Here is a 26,158-nt window from a genome sequence, read left to right on the forward strand (position 1 = left end):
CTGTTTTCCACCAACCCTTTCAAGAAGTTAAATCAGAACAGCACTCTGTTTAAGAAGCAATAGATGTTATAATAGTATAATAATATAATAGTTCAATTAATATTTGTGGACATGAACAACTATCTCCCAAAGGCAGAAACCAGAGAGCTGACTACAACCTGAGATGTCACCTGGATGTAAAGTCATCTCTTCAGTCTCAGTGTTTGCAAATGAAAAGAAATCTGGAAGCAAAAGTTTAACATTTATTTTGAAGCAAATGACTTTTTAACAAGTATTTTTTAGCTCTAGGCTGTCTGTGCTTTGGTTTAAACACATTCTGTCACATTTCAGTTAACAAAAGTAGCCTAGTAGAATAGAATGAGGGGGGAAAGAACAGAGATTCAAGAGGAAAAAACCCAGAAAAGCTTTGTTATTAGATCAGCAAAACATCTCAGGTCAACACAAACCTTTTACACAATTATACAAAGTAAGACATTAAAAATCGTTTCTCATAAATATCAAAATAGATCCTTTATCATGTAAAACTGTACGATAAAAGTTACATTTATTGCATAGAAATGTAGTGATAAGACGAGAGGAAGCTGAACATTTGACATCTTTCAAGTGCAATTTAGTTCCTATTTAAGTAGTTAGACTGGGGCCATTTTACTGGGACCAGCAGAATGTAACAAGGGCCGAGCAAGGAAGCCCTTAGTGGAGGATCAGAGCCACACATGGTGCAAGTTCAGAAAATGGACCTCAAATCAAAGATAATTTGTTGTACACTGAAAACAATCTGATGAACATTGAACATGGTTTTGATGTGAAAAGCTTACTGAATTGAAAACCAAGAGACCTAATGGATTTTAATACACATTAAAAAGAGACTTGACCCTCCCAGCTGTGACAGGTACAACTCATAAATCCCACCTCTTCCACATCTCTATAGCACATGATGTAGACAACAACACACATTGGTGATCAAAGAGGAAGTCTTAGAGCAAATCTATTTTAGGTATTTGCTAGAGTACAAAAATAAAAGTACCAAAATATCTTAGACGATCATCTGAGATGTGTAGATGGAGCGCTTTTCTGTCCAATTAAACGAAGACATTGAACATATCAACACCAAATGATCGCAGCAACCAGATGTGGGAGTGTTTCCTCAGTACATCATCTGTACAAAGAGTAAGGCAGCTTACTGTGAGCTGAAGTGCTTTAGATTTGAAGGACAACTCAAAGTATCAGGCTCCACAAAAATCTATATATTGGATTTGAAGTAAAATCTTACCTCTCACCTCTCAAGCTGTACTATCTAGTTTTGGAAGGAAAACTGAATTAATTTCAATGGGGCCACATTTAAGTGAGACCAAATGATAAAACATAGATTTTCTTTTCACATGTTCAAATGTCCTTCGCAAAACTATTCAGAGCAGCTCTCAGTATGGCTTGGATCTTTTCCTCACAACAGACTGGAAGACTCCTACACAGACAGGCACACTTGTATGGAAATAACTGAAGCACCAGGCCTTCTATTCAAAATATCATTTGAAATGGAACCACTTACTATTTCTGTAGCTGATTAAATGACCAGTGTGGCTACAAGTGACTGGATTGCTACCAAATAGCAAACCCAACCCATATTGTACTCTAAAATGTGGATTCTATTAACTGAGGTCCATTTTCAGTTTTCAGATGAGTGAAGTTGACAACTTTTGTTATCTAAGGACGGCAAATTTGAGTTAATTCAGAGTTAAAAGTAGTGGAGCGTGTATACTTTCAGGATGCATTTCACACAAATTAGAATCAAGTCAGTTGAATGTTCAAAGAAATTTTTGAGATTGGTCTTTCTTGGTTATTTTATGGCCTCATTTCAATAAATGACCCACAGTAAATGGGGACATCTAAGGGGAAGGTAATGGGTATTACACTGACTGAGCAGAAAAGACTGCTTTTCCCATCATCTCAGCACCAACATCATATTAAGGCAATGAGATCCAGGGCAATGTTTTGGGAAACTAATGGGCAAAAGTCCCTCTGGAGATTCAGTGTTAATCACATTGTAACATCATGTTTCCAGGATACATTTGAATAGCTTTGACCCTGTGGCTCACTTTGCTGTTCATTTTCTGGGAGCTTGTTGGAAAAAATGTCCATTTACATTGTTTTGTAATTTTCCTGACCAAATGTCAACACAATGTCAGGTGAATCAGAATGATTTTTTAAAAAAAGATTCAGTATAAGCACATCTCTAATAAACAAAGAACACGTAGGGTGGCATCAAGGAGGCAAGTATCAAGAAACAGTTTCGACTTTCCTACACACACTGTTGAGCACATTCTCGCGCACATACACACACGCACAAACACAAGGGAGATTCCATACCCCTCATTATAGACAAGACTTATAATATAAGAAACCTTAGAGGAAAAAAAAAATCTACATCATCTCAGAATATTAAATATAAACAACCTTTTCATAAAAATAATCTCTATATGCGGAGCGTCCCTTGTGTTGATCATAGTTCTTTTGTGGTAAGTGGAGACCTAGGTGACGAAAATAATTTGATTTCAAATACTTGATCTACATCCTGCGCGCTTGATTTATTCAAAATCAAAATGTGGTACATTCACTTGCAAGATTAGATGAATCAAGCGCTCCTCGTGTTTACGTTTTCCAAAACATTTGAAATGTGTTCAGTCTGATGCTCTGGTTTTAAAAGCCAGTTCCCAGGGCCTCCATGTCCTCACATGCGGGGGTCGGGGTGCCCCTCTCCTGCCCCACGCTACCGTTCACGCCTTGGGGACGGAGGTGGCCCTCGTCCCCCTGGCACTGGACGGGACAGAGGAGCTTCTCCGCGCCCCCCTCCATGTGTGTGTGTATGTGGGTCTGCATGGGGCAGCAGTGCGTCAGGTCGTACATGGGGCACGTGTCTTCCCCTCTTTCTCCCTCCTCCTCTTCCTCCTGGCTGCTCGAGCAGTCCATCGCCTCGCCGCTGTCTCTCTCGCTGCTGGGGACCATAGGAGACCAGCTCTCCCCGAACACGTCCTCGTCTTCCCTCTCCTCTTCGTCTCCGCCCTTCCTCCCCTCTCCCTCCTCCTCCTCTCCTCTCTCCTTGCGGGGTTGGTAAGGTGGGATCTCGATCACGGCGTATTTCTTTGCCCAGCCGCTCAGCGCCGCCTTCTGCCGGACTTCGTTTCCCAGCAGCCCCGCCTCGCACCTGGAATTAGTTGCTGAGGAGGAGGAGAATAGGAAAAAAGGAAAGGGAAAGAAAGGAGGGGAAAGGAAAGAAAAGAGAAAAAGAAAGGGAAGGGAAACACAAAGAAAGGAAACAACATTATTATCCAACCAACGCTAGTAACTTACAATTATTGCAGCCCCACTTCCCGATTTAGGCTGATGAAATGGGTGTATACTGTATGTTTACGGTCTTTCAGGACTATCCAAACATTTCTAACAAGTTTTAAAACCCTTATTTTACTTCTCAAATAAACACACTCTCATGGGCCGTCCTAGTCCTAGTCCTACAGCTCACCTGGTAGAGTTGTGGAGAGCTGGGTTGAGTTACAGGTAGCGGAACCGTTGTTATTGGAGCTAACGGCAGCAGCGGCAGGGTGGAAGGCCTCGGAGAGGGGGACCTGGGGGGAGACCGGTAAGGAGCGACACTGTCTGCCCGGCAGCTGCTGCCAGTAGTAGGACGCCTCCTGTTGGCTCTGGGGCCCCCCGGGGCCTTGGGAGGACGGCTGGTTGCCGAACGCGCTCCCCGGTGGTGAGCGGAGGTCGAACATGAGCGAGAAGACGGACTTGCTGGGCACGTCGTAGAACTTGATCTTGCCCCCGCAGAGGTCCTCGCGGGCGGTGAACGGGTTGATCTTGCGGGCGCTGGCGGCTCGCTGGGAGGCGGGGGGGTTGTAGTACGGGTCCTGGACGTTGACCTTTCTGCCCGGTTTGCGGGAGAAGATGTCCGATTGGCTGCGGCTGAGCCAGATGTTGCGGCGGGGGCGCGGCGATTTGGGCGGGATTTTATCGTCCTGGAGACCAAGAGGGTTCAGTCTTTTGATGCCTTGGATCTTCTCACCTTCAATGAAGAGACACAGAGATTTTGTGACACACCTTGCATTAAAACTACTCTTTTCAATATGCACGGTTTTGCTAACACCAAACACCCTCAAAATGACTAAGCTCACTAAAAAGTAATTATAAGTCTTGAGCTATATCTTAGATTTTTATGGAAGGAAAGAAACAGTCAAATTGCCATACAAAAATGTCACACTCCTGTTCATAGTGTTCTCCAGGTCAGGTAGAGAATCTAATCTAACCACTAGGTGGCAATAGAGGCTAAATACTGTGTAAAGCCTATAGCTGTAATTTCCTTGAATATCTGTTCTTTGAATGTTTTATAAAGCTTTGGATGAGATTGATTGTACAGGGATTAAAGTGCTCTGAAGAAACAATTATAGAATTTGTTTGGATTTGAATTTTCTCATTGATATTCATTAGTGTGGTAAGAAAAAATACTAGGAACAGAAGAATTTTGAACATACACATACACTTTGAACACTTTGAACAAGTAAACGGCAAAAAGCTTCTAAGATTCAGTCTAAGTATGCAGCATTCGTGTTAGTGATTTGGTCACATTCTCTACACGTGTTCCCAAAAATCCATTGTTCCAATTGATGCATGTGAAAAAAAAACACCATCTCATTTCATCCTCTGAAATCCCCTCGTGAATATGAGCTAATGACAGTCACTAGCATTCCTGCATGGCTGAGAGTAATACTTATTTCACTGGATGAAAACAGAGAGATATTTGTGTCACTTACATGGACTGTGCCGCAAAATACTTGGATGGGAGTTTTTGTTATGCAACAGAAATATTTCAGAGTATTAGTGTCAGTCTGGTGTCAGGAAATGCTGATAGCATCAGGTAAACAGAGAGACGGAGATGAAGGAGGGTGACACAGAGGGAGGTGTCTCTTTAAGAGAGGAGCAGCAGAAGTCCATGACGTCATGGTCAACAGACATTAGAGGACAACACACGAGGAGTGAAAGTTTACACAGATCCAGGCCATGTTTTCCCACGCAAAATTTGCTAAATAAATCCTATCCCGAGGAGATATTTCTTGCATAAACAGGCCGAATCTGTCTTTAATATACTTTTGCAGCTTCATCTAGAGCTACAACATAATGCCAGATGTGAAAAACCACATTTGTCACTAGTATAAATAAGGCCAGCATCCTGTGATGTCATGGGTTCCTCCTCCTCCTCGCCCGCTGTAGTTCTGAGGGCAGGGAGCTCCTTGGCAGGTCTAAACAAAAACAAAGCCGCCTCCTGACTCCTTGACGAGCAGACATGCAGGCGGCTGTTCGCTGGACCAAATTAGAAGTGAAACCTGGGCCCGCATGGATCAAGTATCTCAGAATAGGAATGTTGATCTCAGACCAGTTTTCCTCTCAAGTCATGGTGAAGATTATATTATCAGTGACCGGGGATCCCGGGTCAGTGCTCCTGTTCTTTGAAGTGTGACATGGACACTAATGTCAGATAAAAGCTAGAACTTATTAGACTTTTTTAGTTGCAAATAAGCTCTTTGATCAACCTGCTATTGTGCGAAGAATAGAATTAGGGATATAATGGTCGGGACCGGATTAGCTCCCTGACGAACTGGCTGAGCGGTTAGCCAACTGTTTGACTGTCTGACTTACTTGTAAGAGAAGTAAAAACCTGGCTTGAATGATTGACTGGTTGTTTGGTTGAGTGGGGACAGGGTAAGTAGTTTCCTCTTGATTGACTGACTGGACAAACATGCAATCAACACTGTGCATTGCAAAAGAGGAACGGGGGTTAGCAGAGGAGAATGGAGAGGGCTATTTGCTGAAGTTTCTGACAGGCCTGTCACTGACTGGCTAACTAGAAGTGAAATACTGACTGGCTGACTGGTTGATGGACTGACTAGATAGGAGTAAAAGCAGAGCCTGTGCATTGGTAAAGAAGAGTGAAAGGCTAGGGAGGCCAGGAGGTTATAAAGTAGGTTTCTGTCACACTGCTTGGTTTACAGCTTTCCCTCCTACCATTGCTGTTACAGGAATTCATTGGCATCTCCGCATTGTAAACTAAAAGGAGGAGACTTTTATTGACTGTAAAATTGAAGCTGAAACACAACAGATCACAGAATCACAAAGTGTGCATGCGAGTCTGCATGAGCGCGTCCGTGTCTACAAATGTACAGTGCATATGGATGTGTGAATAGTGCGGAGTGCTTGTTACCTTTAGGTATGGTCTTCTTGTCGTTGTCCCCGCTGAGGGGGACGCGGTCGCGCTCCACCTCTTCTGCTTTGAGTCGTGCAAGGATCTCCTCCAGGCGCCTGACGATGTCTGGGAAGGACGGACGGAGTTTAGGGTCCATCTGGGGGAAGACAAAACAGAGGAAAGAGAAATTTTAATAAAGTGAAAGAGAAGACGGTTGACTGAAAAGATGAAGAAGAAGATCCACTTGGCGACAGACCACGACCACAGACCACCACCAATTAAGACCATGTTTCCCATGAGCCTGTTGCCTCAACAGGCTCATGGGAAACATGGTCTTAATTTTGAGAAACACTCGCACTAACAATACCACTGATATGGCATAGAGGCCAATTGTATCAACCATTGTTTCTGTTTTTAATGGTAATTATACTGAAGTATCACATTTTTGACAATAATATATTGATTTTTAAAAATCCTATACGTAGCATCTTTCAGGAAAAAGATGGGAGAAAATGAAGGAAAATGTTATCTTCATTGGAAGAGGAGTACAGTCGTAGAAAGGTGATGAGGAGGTGCAAATGGGGTGGAATAGGGTGTATAGCAAGAGAGCTGGAAGGAAAGAGAAGAATTGACCATGAAAAGGAGATTGGGGTGCTAAGGAGAGAGACTGGGGGAGGAAAGAGAAGGGAAAAAAGGATGAGGAAGAGGAGGACAGATGAGGAGGGGATGAGAAGGGATGGAGGCAGCGGATAGAGCGATACAGGATCAATCAGCAGGGTGCTCCAAAAGCTTTAATGTCCTCATCTTCCACAATTTGTAATGTTGTCTAACCACACAAGATACACAGAGTCAGAGACAACAACCACAATTAAGAAAGTAATAAAGTCCAGTGGTTATGAGTTGACCTGATATTATAATGAGTTTAGGACAACTGAACTAGCCAAATTTGATTAACAAAATGTATTTGGGCATCATTATAAAAACCTTTAGCAAATATAATAATGGTCTTGTAAAGACCACAAAGGTTTGAGGTTTACACTAAATCCTCCCCTCATTTCATTAGTCAATTTAACAACAATCCCACATTATCCCCCCTATGTGGGGATAATGTGGAAAGTTGAGCTTGCTAACTAAATGATCCAGCTTTCGAATAGAAGACCCCCTGGGTGGAGAACTAAACCAGATTATTCAGATAATCAGATTGCCCCTCTATTTCTAAACATGGGAATAAAAGTAACTTCAGAAATGAAAACTAAAAGGTAAGAAAGGACCAAAGCATGCCATTTTGGAGTCATCTTCATCTCAACGTGGAGAAACCTTTATCATAAAAACCTTTAACCTAACCGAAAGGATTGGAAACATGACCACCATTGTGTCAACTTTACCAGTTGACAAGTGAACTTCATCAAGGCTATTGCTGTATGCCTAAGGAGATAAAAGCTTGGTAATATTTTCTTTACATAAGAAATAGAAACACGATGAAAAGTAATATATGAAACTACCATTCCAACTGTAAATGAATGGGTTGACTGACTGATTTGATTAATTCATGTATTGACAGGGTGATTGGTTGAATGATTGGAGTGATGGGCATGTAGGAGCAACTGCTACCCAACTGCATCACAGCTTTCTTACAGTCAGCTGTGAATGCTGTTACTTCTGAAATGGCAAAGACTCAAAAGACAGATTGACTGGACAGGAGAGTGGTGGACTCACATTGCAGCAGTTGAAGGCCAGCTGGAGGAAGTCGGGTGGACAGTCCCCAACCATGTGCTGGAAGGCATGGTAGTCCAGGCCGAAGTTCTGGTACGGAGGCGTAGATGGAGTGATGGAGAGAGAGAGAGAAACAGATATGGATACATGAAATGTTAAACAGGAAATCCATACTTTCCATTCAGAGTGGAAGCGAGACAGAGAGAGTTAGAGCTACAACAGATGTGTGACATAACCCCTCTGCCAAAGCCAACTTCTTGTCAGACAAATCCCTCGGACACGGTCCTCCTGATTGCCGAGTTCTCTCATGTTTGGCGCACTCATCTGTAGTATTAACAAGGACCAATAACTGAGGGTTGGGAGTGGGACAACCGTTTGCTCCCTGCTGATTGCTGAGCTTGGATGCACTCCCATGTTTAAAGGCTCATTCCACGCTTTTGATGCAAGGGCGGATATGTGACAATGAACATGCATTTTGAGTTCCATACAGTAGGTGTTTGGAAAGACATTTGATGTGTTTGACATTTTGGCTCTATCCCTCTGCTTGGGATGTGAAATGACACAAGCAGTGCGAGGTAAAAGTGTGCGTCATTTCCTATCATCAGCGTATCTGCAGGTTTCAGCAAGTTCATATTTTGTATTATCTTTTTTTGGTGGCAGTTAGAATAAAGTTTAACACCAATTTATTAAAAAAAAAAGGTAAGTTGATAAGTAAAAGAAAACAACAACAAAAAATCTCTGCATAACAGGGTTTATTTCTCAAAAGAGAAAATTTGGAAAACCTCTGCAACTATAACTAAGACTTAAAAGGCTACATTCCACTGTATTTAAGACAATTCACCTTGATTTTAGTTAATTCAATGTAAGACATTAGGACTTTTTAAGGACCTGCTAGTCATTAGTTTGACTATGAAATAACAAGTACGCTTACCTCACACTGCTTGTGTCATTTCACATCCAAGTGATGAGAAAATAGTCAAATATAATGAGAATGTAAATGGCTTATCATTAAATGAGGCAAGTTCACATATTCTTTTGTCAAGGTGCTTTGAAAAAAATAAAATGCAAGCCCTTATCCTTCAGGAATTTATACTCATAAGTAATATGCCAAAGGAAAAACGAGAGGGCCTTTAATGCTTCCCTAGCAGTGCTGTAAGAGCCGTGGAACCGTTACGTAATGTAAGCACGGCGAGTATTATGGGATAGCGAGAGGGAGACAGAGGGATCAACCTGTGTACAGGGAAAACACGCAGACAGACAAGAGTATTATGGAGTTACGGGGTGGAAGTGAGGTGAGCAGGAGATGAGCAGTCACCTCTGTGCGGGGGAGGAAGTCCGGATCGGCCTGGATCCTCGCGATGATCTCGCACAGAATTATTCCATAGGAGAATACATCAGCCTGAAAACAGAAGACACAAGACACTTTCAAAATCTTTCCATTTATATGTTGCTCAAAGACCCTCTTTGTTCTTTTTAGTACATGATTACTTTTATTCTAATATTCTGCATAATACCTCCCTCTGCAAAGTTTACACAGCGATAGCTAATACTGCAAACCTGCATGTTCTGCATGTTTCTGCACACATTCCATCTCCATCCGTGAATCGAATAATGCTAATGTACATTGCTCACAATGCATACGTGCACATTGGGAGACATCTTTGTGTTTGTTCTACCATCTGTACACCAGTAATGTGGATAGCTAGTGATGCTTCAACTAAGCTGGAGTGCTTTTCTTCCTTCCTGGTTTGTTCATGTTGTTTTTCTAAAGGGGTAAACAGTCTGGTTTCCACTACAGCTGGCTTTGCTGTGGAGAAATCCAGCTGAAAATCATCCCCCTGACCCCTTGATAAATAATCTTGGGGAATATCAGGGAATTTTACCAAGTTCCCTGACTTTCCCTGTCTGGAATACACCTCTTTAAATTCCATCTATAAACTCCATGACCAGTGGGAACCTAGTGTATCTTTATCCATACTTATTTTCAACACGTACTGATTATTTGTTTTATCTACATCTTATTCTTTGCTGCTTCAACAACCCAGTTTCCCCATGGATATTGTTAAAGTTTCATCTCATCTAATCAAGTTAAATAATTTTCCAAACCAATTGAACTGATACCACTACTTGGTATTAACCATTGCATAGGTGAAAGGTCAGGGGTCAAGGTTGGTGACTTTACCTTCTCATTGTAGGGTTCGTCTCTCAGCACCTCTGGAGCCATCCAGAAAGGAGAGCCCACCACTGACAGCTTCTCCCCTTCAGCTCTGTAAATACCACACACACGCACACACACAAAGTTAGTTAATGATTTCCAGAATAATATTTGACTAGTGTTATCAGTAACATTTTGGCACCTTTGGTCCGTCATAATGAGGAAGTCATCTGTGCCAGAAAATTCCAGAAATATTAGTGGCTTAATGGTGTTTCTGACTGAATATTTTAGTAAGTCTCCTAGTAGCCTGGTTCACTCCTTTTGTCTCTTCTGAAACAGAAATTCTCTTTGCATGCAGGACCTCTACTTTGTGTCAAATTCCAGTTTTTAGTCTACCAGGCTTTGAATGACTGACATCCTTCTTTTCAAAATGCAACACAAAGATTTGAGATAGTGTGTATCCTGAATTTCACTCAATATAAATAGATCTCTCTCATCCTTTCACTCCAGCGGCTTTCTGATCTATTTAGATTTAGATTAGGTGGACTCGGTACATTTCAATCCGTTTTGTATTGAAGCCTAAAACAGCACAGGGTTTCCCAAAAGATTTTACATTTCAAATCTTTGTGGGTAAAGAAGCTTTGTTGTTTCTTTGGCAAATCTCGCCACTCACTGGATTAGAAAAACATTTCTAGGAGCGGCTTCATTTTATGCATTATTCATAAATCATCACACACACACATGCACGTACATACACAAACAAAGATTATCCAAATGATCATTTGCCTAAGCTTGTCCACTCCATTATTGAAGACATTTCAGTAACGGAAAGGAAAGGAAAACGAGCCCCATGCTTAGTTGTGCTGCTGCGGTCTTACAAAACCCAAGCCCTGCCCTGATAGTATCCTCCTGTTATCAAAACACTAAAGTAGAGAATGCCAGTGATACAGCCTGTTGTTAATGTTAGTGCCTGACCCGTGTGTTAATAAATAACCCTGTGCCTGGTATGAGGAGGAGGAACACTTTTAAGTCCCAATATGGAGCTGGGTCACAACAACACTTTTTGCCCCAACTGCTGGCTTTATCCAAGTTTTTTGGGAAGCAAAACTCAGTTAGTGTAGCAACCAGTAATGAGCTATGTGTCTATATCCCATGAGCTATGAGTGCTGGTGAGTTACAAATTGCTTAATAAAAAGTACACAAAACATTGGGCATTCTAGAAATGTAGACAATCCCTCCACCCAGCTGAATAATCACATCCTTGAGTAAAACTCTTGTGACCATTTGAATTTCTATTATTACAACACCTTTCATCATGACTGCTCCACTTGATATTTACTCTAGCAGCACCAGATGTTCGGCTCTGGGCCTTTGAAGACCAGGGGGTTCTTAAGAGTTAATGAGTGGGATTGTTACTGATGTAAACTGAGGGGCAGTACAGCTAAAACAACAACAAGGGCCTAATGGTGGATGCTCACCACAAAATTAGACCTCAGATTAAAAAAGAAAAAAACTATCCAGGCGAACTAAAACATAGATACAAAATACCCATCAGAAAAGGAACTATTTGAGCACTAAAGTTGCCATCGGAGCCACGTATTCAAAAACCAAATGATTTTGTGGGGCTATATTTGGCCAAAATGTTTTGTCTGGGTACACCTTAAGTAATTAGAAGACAGGAATGCTGCTGGAGGACCAGACAGGCTAGATATCCAACCTCAATAATAATGGGATAATGAAAGTAGTCATGATTTAGACACTGACAAGGATCTGAGATTGGCGCTCATTATCTAAAGCAGTGCTTTAATGACAGCAGTGGTCAGAGGAGAACTGCTTACTCATGAGTGGGTATCTTCTCTGCCAGGCCAAAGTCTCCCACCACTGCTGTGTAGCCGTTCTCGTCACATTTGATAAGGCAGTTCTGGGGACACAGAGAGAAACATCCTCATTATCAACGCACAACATCTTTCAGCTGTGGAAGTTGCGCCATTGAGGAATTTAAAGAAACATTTTGTGGCTAAGCAATAATCAGCCAAAACTCTGCTTCCTGGTTGGACTTGTATTTTGCTTGGCAACATTAGCTTATTGTACATTCTATCAGAAAACAATGGGAACTATTTGGGCATTGGGTGAAATTACAGAAAAACGCACCCCCCATGCATTCCCACAATGTTTGGACTCCTCACCCTAAAGAACTATTTGTAAACCTCCTAATATTACTGTTTATTACGTTGCTATTTATTATTACCCAAGCAGTATTTGCACAACCCTGTGTAACTTCACACTTTGCACACTGTGACACTTTTTAGTCTCAGGAATGAAATGTCTATGTTCTCATACTCACAATTTATTTAATGCATCTCATTCTATTCAGCATAACTACTTCATAACACATTAGTCTAATGTATTACTGGACACTCACTACACTTTCCTCTATAGCTGCAACCATACTGTATGTCATGCTGCCGAATGCACATAAATATTGAATGTGTATATGTTTAGTATGTATTGTCTACTGTTGCCATTGTATAAGCTGTGTTGTCACCTTGCCCTTTGGTCTTTGTACTATGCGTCACTATGTACTGCATGCGCTGTCGATATTTCTCTGCACCAATGCCTAACTCATGGCCATTTCTTGTACTTTGTGAATTGAATTCTTATAACTCTTTTTTGATAGATGGATGTGTCAACATGTAGCTCAATCAAAGATGTAATTTCTCAAACAATAGAGTTGGTTACAGTCAGTAGGGAAGTGTGTTAGGAGCGATTGCACACCATGAAAAACAAGACTTATAAAGAAAAAAAGAGGGAAGTTGCCAAGCCAATGATCCATCATAACTGAAACGTGAGTCATAAGCACATGGACTTTGCAGTAATTGGAGGAACACTTTAACTACAAGGCTATGACCACACCACTTAACACCCAATAAACCTACTGTTTACTTGGTTCTTAGGCTTTTCACCTTTTCATGGCCCACCGACATGTTGATCACTGGTCAAATCACAGAACCATAGAAACTCCACTTCAATTTCCCTGTGTAATTGTTTTTATTTTTCCCGTAAAATAGATTTGATAGATTTTAGTAAATCTTCAGCCTATAGTATATGCTTGTTATATTTTTTCTTTTGTTTTCTTGTGGTTGATGTTGCTTTAATTTGCACTAGGCTGACTGTACACAAGGGTATGTTAACATTTTTTTTTGCATGGAGTGTGACCTATTGAATGGATATAAAAAAATACTAAATAAACATTGTTCCTATCTCAGATGACTTCTTGTAATCTAAGACATGTAATGAATATGGGCTTACAGCAGACCGTTTTCTGGCCCCGTCCCCTGTCAGTCCCGGGCCAACATGGCTCTGGGTCAACTTGGAAAACTAGAAGCTGCTTGGGACAGATTATCACATCTGACAATCACACCGTGTTCTTTACAGAGAGGTTAAAAGGCAATGTGGTGGGATGGGATGTGGCACGACAGACAACAACTACACTGTTTGCTATGCCAAGAGCAAGAGCATATGTCAAGAGCAGCTATAAAATGATAAGCCAAACTCCCAAACTGAGAGACAAGACTTCTTAATTAGATCCCAGGGTGAAAAGTCTTAAAAATGTGGGTTTAAGAGTATGGCTAAAGCAGGTCCATATCTCACAGGCTAGTCTGCGTAGCAATATCACATCGCTAACTTCTTCTACTCTGTCTTTAACTACCTGGCAGGGCTTTAGATGAGAGTTTCCTGAATTAAAATAAGAAAATGTAGTCTTACTGCAGAACTTGAGAGACTTGCACCCTACTCCTGCTCTAGTTAAATCGGGACCAGAGGCATGCCTGCAGCTCTTCTTCTAGCCAGTTTCTCGTCTTAAGAACCTATTAACCTATCTAGCTAACCTTGGAGGTGAGGTCCCGGTGGAAGATGCCTTTAGAGTGCAAGTAGGCCAGACCACTGGCGATCTCACAGGCCAGTTTCACCCTGGTGGGCCAGCTGAGGTGTTTGTTGCTGTCCAGAAGCTGCTCCAGGTTACCACCGTTGATGTACTGGAGGCAGAGAGAGGGACACACACAGATAAATAGGTAAATATATTAACAAAACATTAACACACAAACACAGAAATGAATTGATAAATTTAAATTAACAAGGCTCAGCAACTATATGAAGTTGAAGAAAATATACAATATACAATATCAGAGGGAAATAATGTTATAGAATGAAGGAAAGTTGACAATATGCCTAACAAATTATAAGCTACAAATACAATGAAAAAAGGCTGACAATTGTACTTCGCTCTATAGATTCTACAAATTTTGAAATGAAAAATGATTCATACTAAATGCTTTCATGCCAGAAATTGCATTGTAATGCCCTGAATAGCCAAATCCTATGTGGTTCCTACGGGGCTGCATGTGGCCATTTTGTGGTCGCTTGGGCAGATATCAAACCACTTTTTACAAGAAGTAAAGGCAGATGTCTCAAATCAGTTACCGTGACAACTCTATAATCATAGCAGCATCGCCCTCTCTGTTGTCAATGACAGAAACAAAGCAGATAGACTGGCTTACCGATTGACTGACTAACTGGCCAACTGGTACATTGACTGACTGTCTGACTCACTATCTGGCTAAAAATACACTGACACATCGGACAAACCTGAATGGCTGAGTGGTTTACTGGCTACTGAACAGACCAGATAAAATGACTGACTGACAACATTAGAAAAACCAATTGCCTGTCCTGCTGGCTCACAGACTGACTGATTGATGGGCTGGTTATTCAGCTTACAGATCGACTGCCTGCCTGGCTGGCTAGCTGGTGTATTGACCGACCGTATTACTGGCTGGATAAAAAATTTGGCTGACTGCCTGTCTGATTGGCTGATAGAAAGGCTAGTTTCCTAAGTACATGAATGTTGGCCATCATGTAGGCTGAACAGTTGAGAGCCAAGAGGGGGAAATCGGCTCAGTGGGTTTAAAAGTAGCCGGGGTCCTTCACTCAGTCCGTCAGCTTTGATCAACAAGAACTTGTCTGACCCTGCTGCTTGCATGCAAACACAAAGACATGCTAATCCCATGTCACATATCACGAACATGACAGTGGTTAACTAGAGAGAGATGAGATGCGATGATGAGGTGGTCTGGTTTAGCGGTGGTGATTGGTATGAGTGACAGCCGTAGAATTAGGACATGGGGGGCTGGTGGCCTGGGGAGGGGGTCCCTTCTGCCCTCATTTACACTGTTTTTTGAATAAGCTGGGGCTCTACAGGAGTTCTACAATCAGATTAATTACAATTTCTTGCCATTTTTGCATCAGCATGTACTTAAATATAAAACTCTGTTTGAATCGGTCCTTAAAAGGTATCCAGGGTAGTATTTTCTCTAAATGGTCAAGAGAATTGTGATATCAGTTAGCAGGGCTTCTGTATGTTCTATTGACTGACTGAGCTGCCTTTCTACACCAAATTTCATTATTTCCCCTTTTAAATCTGTGATATTCCAGCCGGCTAGTTTCACAGCCCTAGTCACAACATCTCTCCAGAGCACTGGAGTCATAAGTGTTACAAGGGGTTCAGCCTCCTGAGGAAGACAAGACATTAAGACATCAAAAGATACTGATTGAATTTGAAAATCTTCAAAATATTGGATTCTTAAAATGTTTTCTACTGAACAGTGAACAGTCTGCTACTGTTTAGAACAGCCACACAGTGCTCCACACACAGCAAGTAATTTACTCAAAAGTGTAATGGAATGATTTTTCATTCAGCATGGAATTCCGATGGTATCTGAAAGACGGCATCCCTCTATAATTGGTATTTCGTCTGAAGTATCAGAAATAGTATCTCTCCTGAAAAATGGACTTATTAGTGGTATACTGCATTCAGCCCAGTAGAGACTGGAGTTTAGCATCCTGATGAAGACTAGAGGTCTTCAGTACCATGGTCTCACATTTGATCTGTGCTCCTACATTATTTTAGCCTACTACAGCGTTTTCTTAAACCATTTCAGCATGGAACTTGCATAAGAATTCATTATTTTTCTCATTGTACCCACATTAATGACAACATACTAATTTTGATTGAAGATCAAAGTATTCTACCCCATATGAACAAGCTTCAGACCCATTACACTGTGCACAGGGCATCTAAAACCTATGATATTACTACTGTTATATGGGGACAATAAACAGAAGGCTTGGGGATCAATTTTAGCTCCTGATTCATAGTTAAGAAACCAGTGTCTATTATTGTTTAGGACGTATTGGGACAATGCTTTACTGCTATTATTTCTAAATGGTGAAATAGCCTAAATAGTTGAGCTGGGGAAAAGAATATGCGTGCAAAAGTCAAATGGCCCCCAACTAGGGTTGAGCACCCTGCAGCCTTATACCCTCAAATATTCTCTCTCACACACACACACACACACACACACGCACACACATATATGCACCCCAATCCTAGACGCCGTAGAGGATTACACTGTCTTTGTCCAGCAAATTCCTCTGTAGCCCAACAGTTCAACATCTGTTGTCTGCCTGGCTGGGGTCTGGGGGAGAGGGATGCACCAGGGGAAACCTCCACTGGAGACAATTAAAACTCAGACTAATCCAACTTCCTGTCTGGGACACGCAGTATTAGCCAATAGCAGAGAATCCCCATCATACATCTATCCTGTATCTGTCCTCCATTGGTACTGCGGTGACCTGTTTCAGTAGTAGGACTGAGTACATCACAGCATGCATCAACAAAGGTATGCATGAAAATAAATGAAGGAATGACTGCTGAGTCACCAAAATAAAAGTGGCTGTTGGGTAAGTGACTGATATGAGAATAGGAGTCTTAAGACCAGAGTTAAGCAGCTTGATCCTTCCTGCTCTGTCCTGTCCAACTCATTCACTGCCTGACACGGTAACCTACAGTAATCTACAGCCTTGACATCAAACCTACTTACAAAGAGATCACGATTAGCCTAACCAAGCACACAGGAAGACTACGGCCATGATCACATAGGATGCTTTTTTCTCTTGCTCAAATGTAAATGTTTATGTGAGTGTTGCTTGCATTAGAGAGAGCAATAACTCAAAAGAGCATGACATCATTCTTGTTACTATGCAACACAAAGTTTGACAACAACTTGCCAACTATCTAATTAGCGTTAATTAGATTAGATTAGACAGCTTTATTAATCCCCAGTGGGGAAACTCATTTGCCACCAAATCAACTCATACAGACAACAAACAATATAGACATTGCATTCAAAGTACACAACAAATAAATAACACCGTAAAAAGCCATTTGAGACACAATTAACAGCTGAAAGGTGCTATGGATCTAGACCACATCTAAAAGTGTTCATTAAAAAATCTGACCGCTGCTGGAACAAAAGACCTTCTGAGTCATTCAGCAGAACACTGAGGCATCACTAGTCGCTCACTGAATGAGCTTCTGAGTCCGTTAAAAACACTGTGTAATGGATGGCCTTCAAAATACAGAACTGTTTTTAGTTTGGCCCTTGTTGCTGTCTTTTCTACAGTGACCTCAAGTGAGTCTGGGGTAAGGCCAATCACTGAGCCAGCCTTTCTGATCATCTTATTGATCCTGTTTTTATCATCCACAGTGATGCTGCCCCCCCAGCACAGCACAGCATAAAAGAGGACACTAGCTAAGATTCCCTGATAAAAAACATGAAGAAACTTCTTGCTAATATCAAAGGATCTAAGCTTCCTCAAGAAGAATAGTCTTGACTGAGCCTTCTTGAATACAACCTCAGTATTCTTTTTCCAGTTTAATTTACTGTCCAGGTAGACACCAAGATATTTGTAAGACTGGACAATTTCTATCTGCTGACCCTTAATTATCACTGGGAAGACCTCCTCCTTCTTCCTTCTGAAATCAATAATTAACTCTTTGGTCTTCCCAACATTCAGTTTTAAAAAATTTGCATCACACCAGCTGACAAATGATTCGACCTCTCTTTTGTAGGCCAGGTCATTGCCTTGGTTAAGTAAACCCACGAGGGCAGTGCCATCCGAAAACTTTTGGATTTGACAAGACACCTGACTATGCCTATAGTCAGCGGTAAAGAGTGTGAATAAAAAAGGGGATAAAACCGTGCCCTGTGGGGCTCCTGTTTTAGTTAAGATACTGTCAGACAGTTTGTTATCAAGCCTGACAAACTGAGGTCGAGACAAGAGATAATCTAAGACCCAAGCGATAGTTGCGTTGTGCAGTTTAAAATTCATTAATTTGTTAGCTAAAAGGTGTGGTTGAATTGTATTGAAAGCACTAGAAAAATCCAAAAACATAATCCTAACAGAGCTGGCAGTTGTTTCAAGGTGGCTGTAAATGCTGTGAAGCATAAAAGCTTAGCTAACCTGAAGTAACAAAGGGGATGTTGAAAATAAAATTAGATAAGAGAAAGTTAGCTATTCTGAAATGGAGGATGTTGGGAGCATGACATCCTCTTAGGGGGAATGGAGAATGGAGAGTTTTATCATCTCAAGAGTTCAAGAGCTAGATAATGCCTGTTTCAAGGGTTATTTTCCCACTAATGTAATGTGCAGTGCATAGGGCATGTTTTTGACACTGCAGAGAAACAACCTGGCTTCGGTTTGCATGGGGACTGGCATGTATATGAATGTGGATAACATAGAGGGCTATAAAGAACAAAAATTGCCCTGCTACATTGTGTTTCATGTCCTTTTCAGCCTATCGGTTGGACACCCAGCTAAAAACCATGGAGAAAGTGAAACACAGAATCTTTGTTGGCTACTGGGAGCAGCTTCAAACAATAGTGTAATCCTGCCATGGGTCATGACTTACCATTAGCCCAGATTATAATTGCAGTAATGGCCTTTCAAATAAAGTGTGTTAGATTGAAGTTCAGCAGAGACAGAACAGGGCTCAATGGACTAGATCAGTAGCCAAGACCAAGGAGGTTTACTACACCAGAGACCAGGGAGAGAAACTAACACCATCCACATGTTGGTCCATATCTATGGCAGGTAAGTGTTTGCTCTACCAGCCACTGTGGCAGGTAATCCACTTTTGCCCTGGCAAAAGCAAACCATCATTCCGCTCAAGTTTTTCAATATTTATTAAACTCTCAGGGAGCTCTAAGTTTTATTTATTTGTCTATTTATGGACAATTCATGGAAAATATCAAATTCACAACATATTTGTACATTTTCCTTGCCTAAGGCTTCTGAGCTCCAAAGCAGCGTTTTCTTTGCATGGGACACATGAATGAGCTCAAGTAGCCGTAGCTTTGCCTCTGAAGTTTGTTTTGATGTCTTACAGGGACTTCAAATGCCCATCCCCACATGAAACCTAATCCACTGGTGATGTGCCTGAGCTAAAGCTAGACCTGTTCTAGCATTTCTCTCATTTTGATGAGAGAAATCCACAGACCGGTGCCAGTCTGAGGAATCTTGCTGATGAGTCTTTGGGCAAGTTAGGTGGCAATGACATGGGTTATTTTCTATTTTTATAGCAGCTGTAAAATATATGGGTTCCACCTTCAACATAAGCAGCTCCTGCATGGCCTTTCCTCACCAGTACCTGAGATAAAACTTTCATCAGCTCTTAAGACCTACTATATTCTATATTCACACTCTAAGCTGGAAGTTTTGGACTAGCATAAAAACCAAGGTTGTTGGACGGGTTCTGAATCCAATTTGCTCTCTCAGTATTCATTTTTCCGAGAACATCTATATATAAAGAGAGTCATGATGTTACACTCAGCATCCTGATGGAAAACACAATAAAGTAATGTTGCGACTAATGCTGCAAGGCAACAAAACAGTTCAAATAGAATCCATATCCCTCAATGTCGCAACTCTTCTAGGCTTTGACCATTCCCAGTGCTCACATCACTCACAGACAGTTACTCCAGTCCTAGATAGGATTCAACTAGCAAGTGTCCAGGGGGAGAGAACTCTATTAATCAAATTGTTTTGCTCTGTTTTGTATTTTGGAGTTTCATGTGGATTTGTGTGTGTGTGTGTGTGTGTGTGTGTGTGTGTGTGTGTCTAGAGGTAGCTTGGGGCCACGCAGCAAATTGATACTCCATTTCCTCTGAACACGGCCTCATAGCGGGGGTCAAGTAACAAAACAGCATGGCCCCCGCTACCGGGGTCAGAGCAGTCAGCATGGTCCTGTCATGACACAACAGGATCTGTTTACGCTGCAGCAAGAAAACAAGACCTACCGCAGTGTGTGTGTGTGTGTGTGTGCGTATGTATGTGTTTATGTGTGTAAGTATGTCTTACAATGTGTGGATTCACTTCCTGACAAGAGAACGAAGTGTGCGCGTGTAAGCGTCTTACAATGTGTTCACTATGCAACTGCAGAATGAAGTGTTTGTGTATGCGTCTGTGTGTGTGAAGGCTACAATGTGCGCATTCACTATGCAATAGTATAATGAAGTATGTGTGTGTCTGCCTGGAAGCGTCTATTACAGTGTACACTTTCTTCAACATGGGATGAATTGCATGTTTAGGTGCGTTTGTCTGCATGTACATGCTTGTGTAGATTGCATGCCTACACACAAAGGTGTTTGTGTCTTTGAAAACCAATAGGGAGAGCATTCTGAATTGTTGCTTCAACTGTTTAAGTGTGTGTATGTGTGCACATGTGTAATGTGTGTGCATCTGTCATGTGAGCTTGTGTGTTTGTGTGTGGTGTGTGTGTGAGTACAGTGAGCTCAGCACTGCCAGCCTGTGGCTTGGGACCTCAAACCAAGACAGTGGTGTTATTATCTTTGAATGAAATAGAATTTGGACACCAGGCAGCAGAGGAACAGAGCCAGAAATTTCTCTCTAGCTGATTTTAGCTGATTTCTCAAAAATGTATTCATATTTCCTATGTTCTGAAAATTGAATGACAACAAGCTAATGGTTCTAAACCCACAGCAGGTTTGAAAAGTATCTGTAAAGACTTTATAGTGTGTAACTTGTAGTCATTGGTATTGCTTGAGGTCTCCTGCTATTCCTATCCCTATATAGAGTTATATCAATAGCAAAAATCAGAAAAGATCAGAGCAAAATCCACACAAAAACATAACTTAGATGTGTTTTTCTGCTGGAGAGCTATAGCAAATATTCTGCACACTGCCAAAGTTTATCTACATTATGTTGAATTTAATGTCTAGCTTTTCTCATCTCTCTTCCCTCTATGGTGGGTTTAATCAAGAGAATTAGGCCTGATCATCTGTCCTACTAGCCTTTTCATTAACGGAGTACTGCAGCTTAATATACGGACTGCTCATCAGGCATGTTGCCTGACTAATTAATGATAATCACTACCACAAGGTTAACTGGATCTCAATCTTGATCTCTCTCTCACTCACACACACACACATTCCCACACACGTGCATGCACGCACACAAGTTAAATATAGGTTATGTGCGGCCTGAAAACATTGCTCACTGTAACCCTAATGGCGTATGACTTAACATTTAACATCTCTGTACAATTTTATTAGCTGGCTGTATCAAATTCTCTCCACCACACACACACAGACACACACATAGCCTAAGTATTATGTATCCTAGAGAACATACAGTTCTTTTGGTTTTCCACAATTACAGGCTGCTGTACTACTGTGTTGTGCTCAGGAATGACGTGATGTTCACCTGAAAAACACTCTGGGAAATACTAGGAACACACACACACACGGGTGTATGAGGGTCACATCTGTACACAAGTACACTACCTTTCATTATTAAAGCCACTTTGATCTCACATATCATTGGTTTACACAGAAGCTTTAATCTCAGAGGGTGTGTGTGCGTGTGTTCTCCTACCTCCGTCAGCGCATGAAGCTGGCCCTCTTGAACACACACTCCCATGAACCTGCAAAACAACAAGAGACATGCAAAGTTGAGTTGTTGTTGAACACCGGTATCTCATAACTCTCTGGTTCAATCGTTTGTTAGTTTTTAGTAGGACTGAATTAACAATATATGTATATCTTTCAAACCACATCAAAAGGTATTGTAGACTTAAGACTAAACTTAAAAATATGCACATTTTGTAACTGCTATATCTGTCAAAAGTATTACAACAGGATATTTATTATATTATCCATATAGTGAAGTTTTCAGAGACTTATCCATTTTCATACCAATGGTTATGAACAGCATGGGACACAATAAAATGTAATGAAGTTCCAAATTAGAGCATTATCACAGGGAGTTTTATGATATTTGCATTGTCATCACAATCTAAAAAGAGTAAAAAAAAGAAGTAGTAGAGTAAAAAATAAAGACAAATCCTACACAGACATTCTAGATTCTTTAATTCTTTCTTAAAATCAGTTTCTCTTCCTACCGGCTTGGATTACATTAAACAAAAACTTTTGGTGGAGGTTAAAATAGCCAAAATGGAAATGATTTTAAATGTCTAAAATGCACAGCACTTCACAACAAACCGCAGGCTTGGCTTTTTCTGTCATGAGTAAACAAATGATGCGGGAAGAATAGTTAGGAAAAGGTAGGAAAAGGTTAAATATTCCCCACTCGGGCAGGCATGACCAGACAAGCGATCCCAGCAAGACCCATCATTTAGCAGGAGGGGAATAACAGCTCAGACGCTTTACCTGCATTCCTTCCATTTCTCTCCTATCTCTACCCGTCCCCCTGTCCTCTACCTGTCTGTCCCTCTCCCTCTCTCCAAACACTGATCTTCTTCAGTGCTCTTTCAATTGTGTGTGTTCCGTCCATCGCTCGGGGGCACTGTATATCAGCACTGTCTGCTGTCTCCAAATTATCAGGAACTGAGAAACACAGCTTTGTTTTCAGCTTGATGACAATGCATTTTTGAGTTTAGCTAATGGATTTTGAAAGGGCTGCATAAGCCCAAGAGGTCGGAGAATATCCTCAACCCGCAGAGGACCATGTAATCCTTCAACTGAAGTGAAAACATGAAAAATCACTAAAAATGGAGTTACGGGGTCTGCACACAGCAATAGCAGTGTGTGTGTGTGTGTATACAGAACAAGATTTGAGCCAGTTTTGTTCACAACCAGCGTTGAAGCCCTCATAGCTCTGGAAGCAATGAAAAGGTCAACTTTGTGGGTTCTCGTTGGATTTTAACTAACAATGACCCCCTCAGTGTCTGCTTGTTAACACACAGACACACAGACACACACACACACACACACACACACACAATCCACTGGGCATGGCCAACAAAGATGGCATTGTAAAAGATACTGTGCATGTGTTTGCAAGCACACGCGCACACACAGACATACACATGCATATACGTGCATGCTCATGCACACACACACACACACACGCACGCACACACACGCGCACACACACACACACACACACACACACACACACACTCCCACCCATGAGCCTAGAACAGAATGTGAACTTGACATGACTTGATGATTGCAAAAATGAATAACTGTGCCATTCTGGGGCGTCGTAGAGAATGTATTTGAAAGTACATGGGTTTGGATTTATTCTCATTTATGCTATGTTGGCATAGTTCTTTTTGTTTTGTTTTTATCTACTTTTCCTTTCTCTGTCCCCAAGACTAGTAAAATGAGGGGAAAGACTGTCACTTTTGCCTTAACACCTGACTAATAAAGCAAACAGACGTTTTAAGAAGAGAGTTAAAGGAGAGGCCCAAGTAGTCCTTTCCTTCCAGTGGGTGTGCATGTTGTTGCTGCTTCAGGGCATGTTCATAATGCTATGCATTTTGGAAGAAAAAACACTGCCTTAGGCTGCATTTAATGCTTATAATAGAAAAAAAGTGGTTTGTACGCCATGCACTTGCAACAGCAAGTTGCAGGTGACGGAAGGCGGCGCTTTTGGTTTACATCATATAATAGTGCAAGGTTACAATAGATAGACACATGTTGCATGGAGCACTGGTTTACTCTTGGAGTAGTTTGGTTGACCAAAGCGACAACTGCCTGTGCTGGCTTTGGCGATTGAGGCAGAGGACTCAGTCAGTCGCTGTCTACGCAGCGTGAAATCCCACCTCTGCTTTGTTGTGACTGCTTGGATGAGGTCTATATAATGTGTGCTCCTCTGAAAGATTGAACCTTTCTCAGCTTTAGTTTTTTCCTAAATGGACCTTTTCCGTCTGCCTTGTGGCCGCTCCCCATTTTGTAAAAAGTAAAAAAAGTGGAGAAGGGTGAACACGCCCTTGGAGAAAAACAAACAAACAATCAAAAAAAAACTAGCAGAGGATAGTGTCACCACAGAACAGAGCTAGGGCTAAGGGGCTTACACATTGCCATGTGTTTCTCATTTAGTACGACAAATCATTGACCAGATTCTCTAAAAGAATGATTGTGTTTCATAGTCCAGTCTTATTTGCTTGTGACAAAAAAGTATCCTCTCCTCGCTTTTCCCCTCTAGGCTACTGCCACACAACTCTAACAGGAGCTGGCAGTTCAGAAAATCCATTGTTAATAGGCTCTCTGTTTGACCCGGTTTCTGGCCAACACCAGAGCAAACAGGCCACAACCACAGAGTCCAGAGCAAGTGTGAGGAGAGAGAGGTAGAGCAGAACAACAGCGTGAGAGAAAATATTTCAACTGAAGGTTGCAGGTGTTAGAGGTAGGCTCCATAAAAGCTTTCTTTGAAAAAAAAAAATGACCAAAAAAACGGTGCAATGTCATTCTGTGGAAACAAAGAGGATTAGCGGTTACTCGGTTACCTAAACTCGCCACACAACAATATAATCGTATTTGTGAATTGATGACAGCAGGCCCATTCCAAGTTATTAATGACATCTTATTGTTGAAGTTGTTGTATAATGGCTTGCACTGCACTGATACATAACAGGCCTTTTGGATTAAGCCTGAAAAGAGACTACAAGTATTTAATCAGCAACAATATAATAACCAGTTTCTTCTTCTTGCACTTGAGCGAATCATGGTTTCCAAAGTTGTCCTGATGTTGCATAATGATGCAATAATCAACTAATGGAATAATTAACTAGCAGCGCCTATGCCTGAAAATATATATGTTGCTAACATATGCAACATGCTAGTTGTATTATATCATCTTTTGCAGTTGGCTAGTGAAAGTTTGTTCTCTATTTGGACTTCTGTCAACATGTTATTTTGCCTCTTTATTAGCTATAATAAGAGTTTATAGTAGTGTTTCTGAAACTATGGGTCCCTGGCTGGCTTCTGATGGTTCTGCCCCATGTGATAACACATGCTTTGTTCCCAGGGTGAGACGAAATCCACCCATTTTTCATCTCAGGCTGAAAAAGTTTATTAACCGCCTGGGTTATAGCAATTGTTTATCTAGTTACCAACCGGAGTATGTTAGGATGTGAAAGTCGGTTCATCAGCTGGACCTCTCTCAACATGTTAGCTCTGTTGCTGCTGAGCTTGTTCATCTTCAGAGCCATCACCTGGTCTGAAGCTCGATGACGCACCTGCAAAACAGACAGACGACACTCAAACTTCAACATGGTGCATATGCAAACATCAGCCAACCAAGCAAACAATGGCTGATTCCCAATATCTGGACTATATTCACACTACATTCAGCTGGCAGCAAAGGCTGGGCTAGGAAATTGGAAAAAAAATGCTTTGTTATGCTGTACAGTAACACAACATTTTAATAATTTTTCATCACTGGTCACCACTGGTAGCTTGAAACACTGCTCTTCTATAATGATCCCTTGTAAGTAAAAGACCCGTCTCGTGCAGCAAGAAAACAGAGGAAGCAGAAAGGGGAGGTTAGAACAAGAGAAGTGAAATGAGGTCAGTCACCAGTCACCATGTCAGGGTAGATGTGTCAGTCTAGGGCTGCACAATCAATTGTTTTTAACAGTACATTGCAATTTTAGTTTAGTTTCATTGCAAATTTAGCTTTAGAGAAGTCATAATTGTTGAACATTGCCATAACAGCAATACTGAAACATTTAATTTCTTAGAATGCATGCTGAAGTTGAAAACAGCCATGTCTCTTTCAAATACTCAACTATAGCTTGATAATACTGGACAAGTGTCTCATTTACATGATTGGCACAGAATTTAAAAGCAAATGTGGGTGGATGGGTGTGTGTGGAGGAGGGAGGCTGAAAAAAA

General features: G+C 41.3%; 1 protein-coding gene across 2 annotated transcripts in view; it reads right to left on the reverse strand.

Annotated features, from left to right (window-relative positions):
• Window positions 1–229: 229 nt before the first annotated feature.
• The window catches only part of tesk2 (testis associated actin remodelling kinase 2), a 36,972-nt gene continuing 11,043 nt past the window's right edge, over window positions 230–26,158 (reverse strand). For both annotated transcript variants that reach the window (XM_078287919.1, XM_071918550.2), the window contains 10 exons: window positions 25,379–25,500; window positions 21,891–21,939; window positions 13,985–14,131; window positions 11,936–12,018; window positions 10,125–10,209; window positions 9,258–9,341; window positions 7,946–8,032; window positions 6,248–6,386; window positions 3,515–4,057; window positions 230–3,212 (listed from right to left, as the gene is read on the reverse strand). In XM_078287919.1, coding sequence (XP_078144045.1) covers window positions 2,695–3,212; window positions 3,515–4,057; window positions 6,248–6,386; window positions 7,946–8,032; window positions 9,258–9,341; window positions 10,125–10,209; window positions 11,936–12,018; window positions 13,985–14,131; window positions 21,891–21,939; window positions 25,379–25,500 — 1,857 coding nt within the window. In that variant the 3' untranslated portion in view covers window positions 230–2,694. The remainder of the gene's footprint in view (window positions 3,213–3,514; window positions 4,058–6,247; window positions 6,387–7,945; window positions 8,033–9,257; window positions 9,342–10,124; window positions 10,210–11,935; window positions 12,019–13,984; window positions 14,132–21,890; window positions 21,940–25,378; window positions 25,501–26,158) is intronic.

Source organism: Centroberyx gerrardi, chromosome 13 (assembly GCF_048128805.1).
Source record: "Centroberyx gerrardi isolate f3 chromosome 13, fCenGer3.hap1.cur.20231027, whole genome shotgun sequence".
NCBI classification, from domain to species: Eukaryota; Metazoa; Chordata; class Actinopteri; order Beryciformes; family Berycidae; genus Centroberyx; species Centroberyx gerrardi.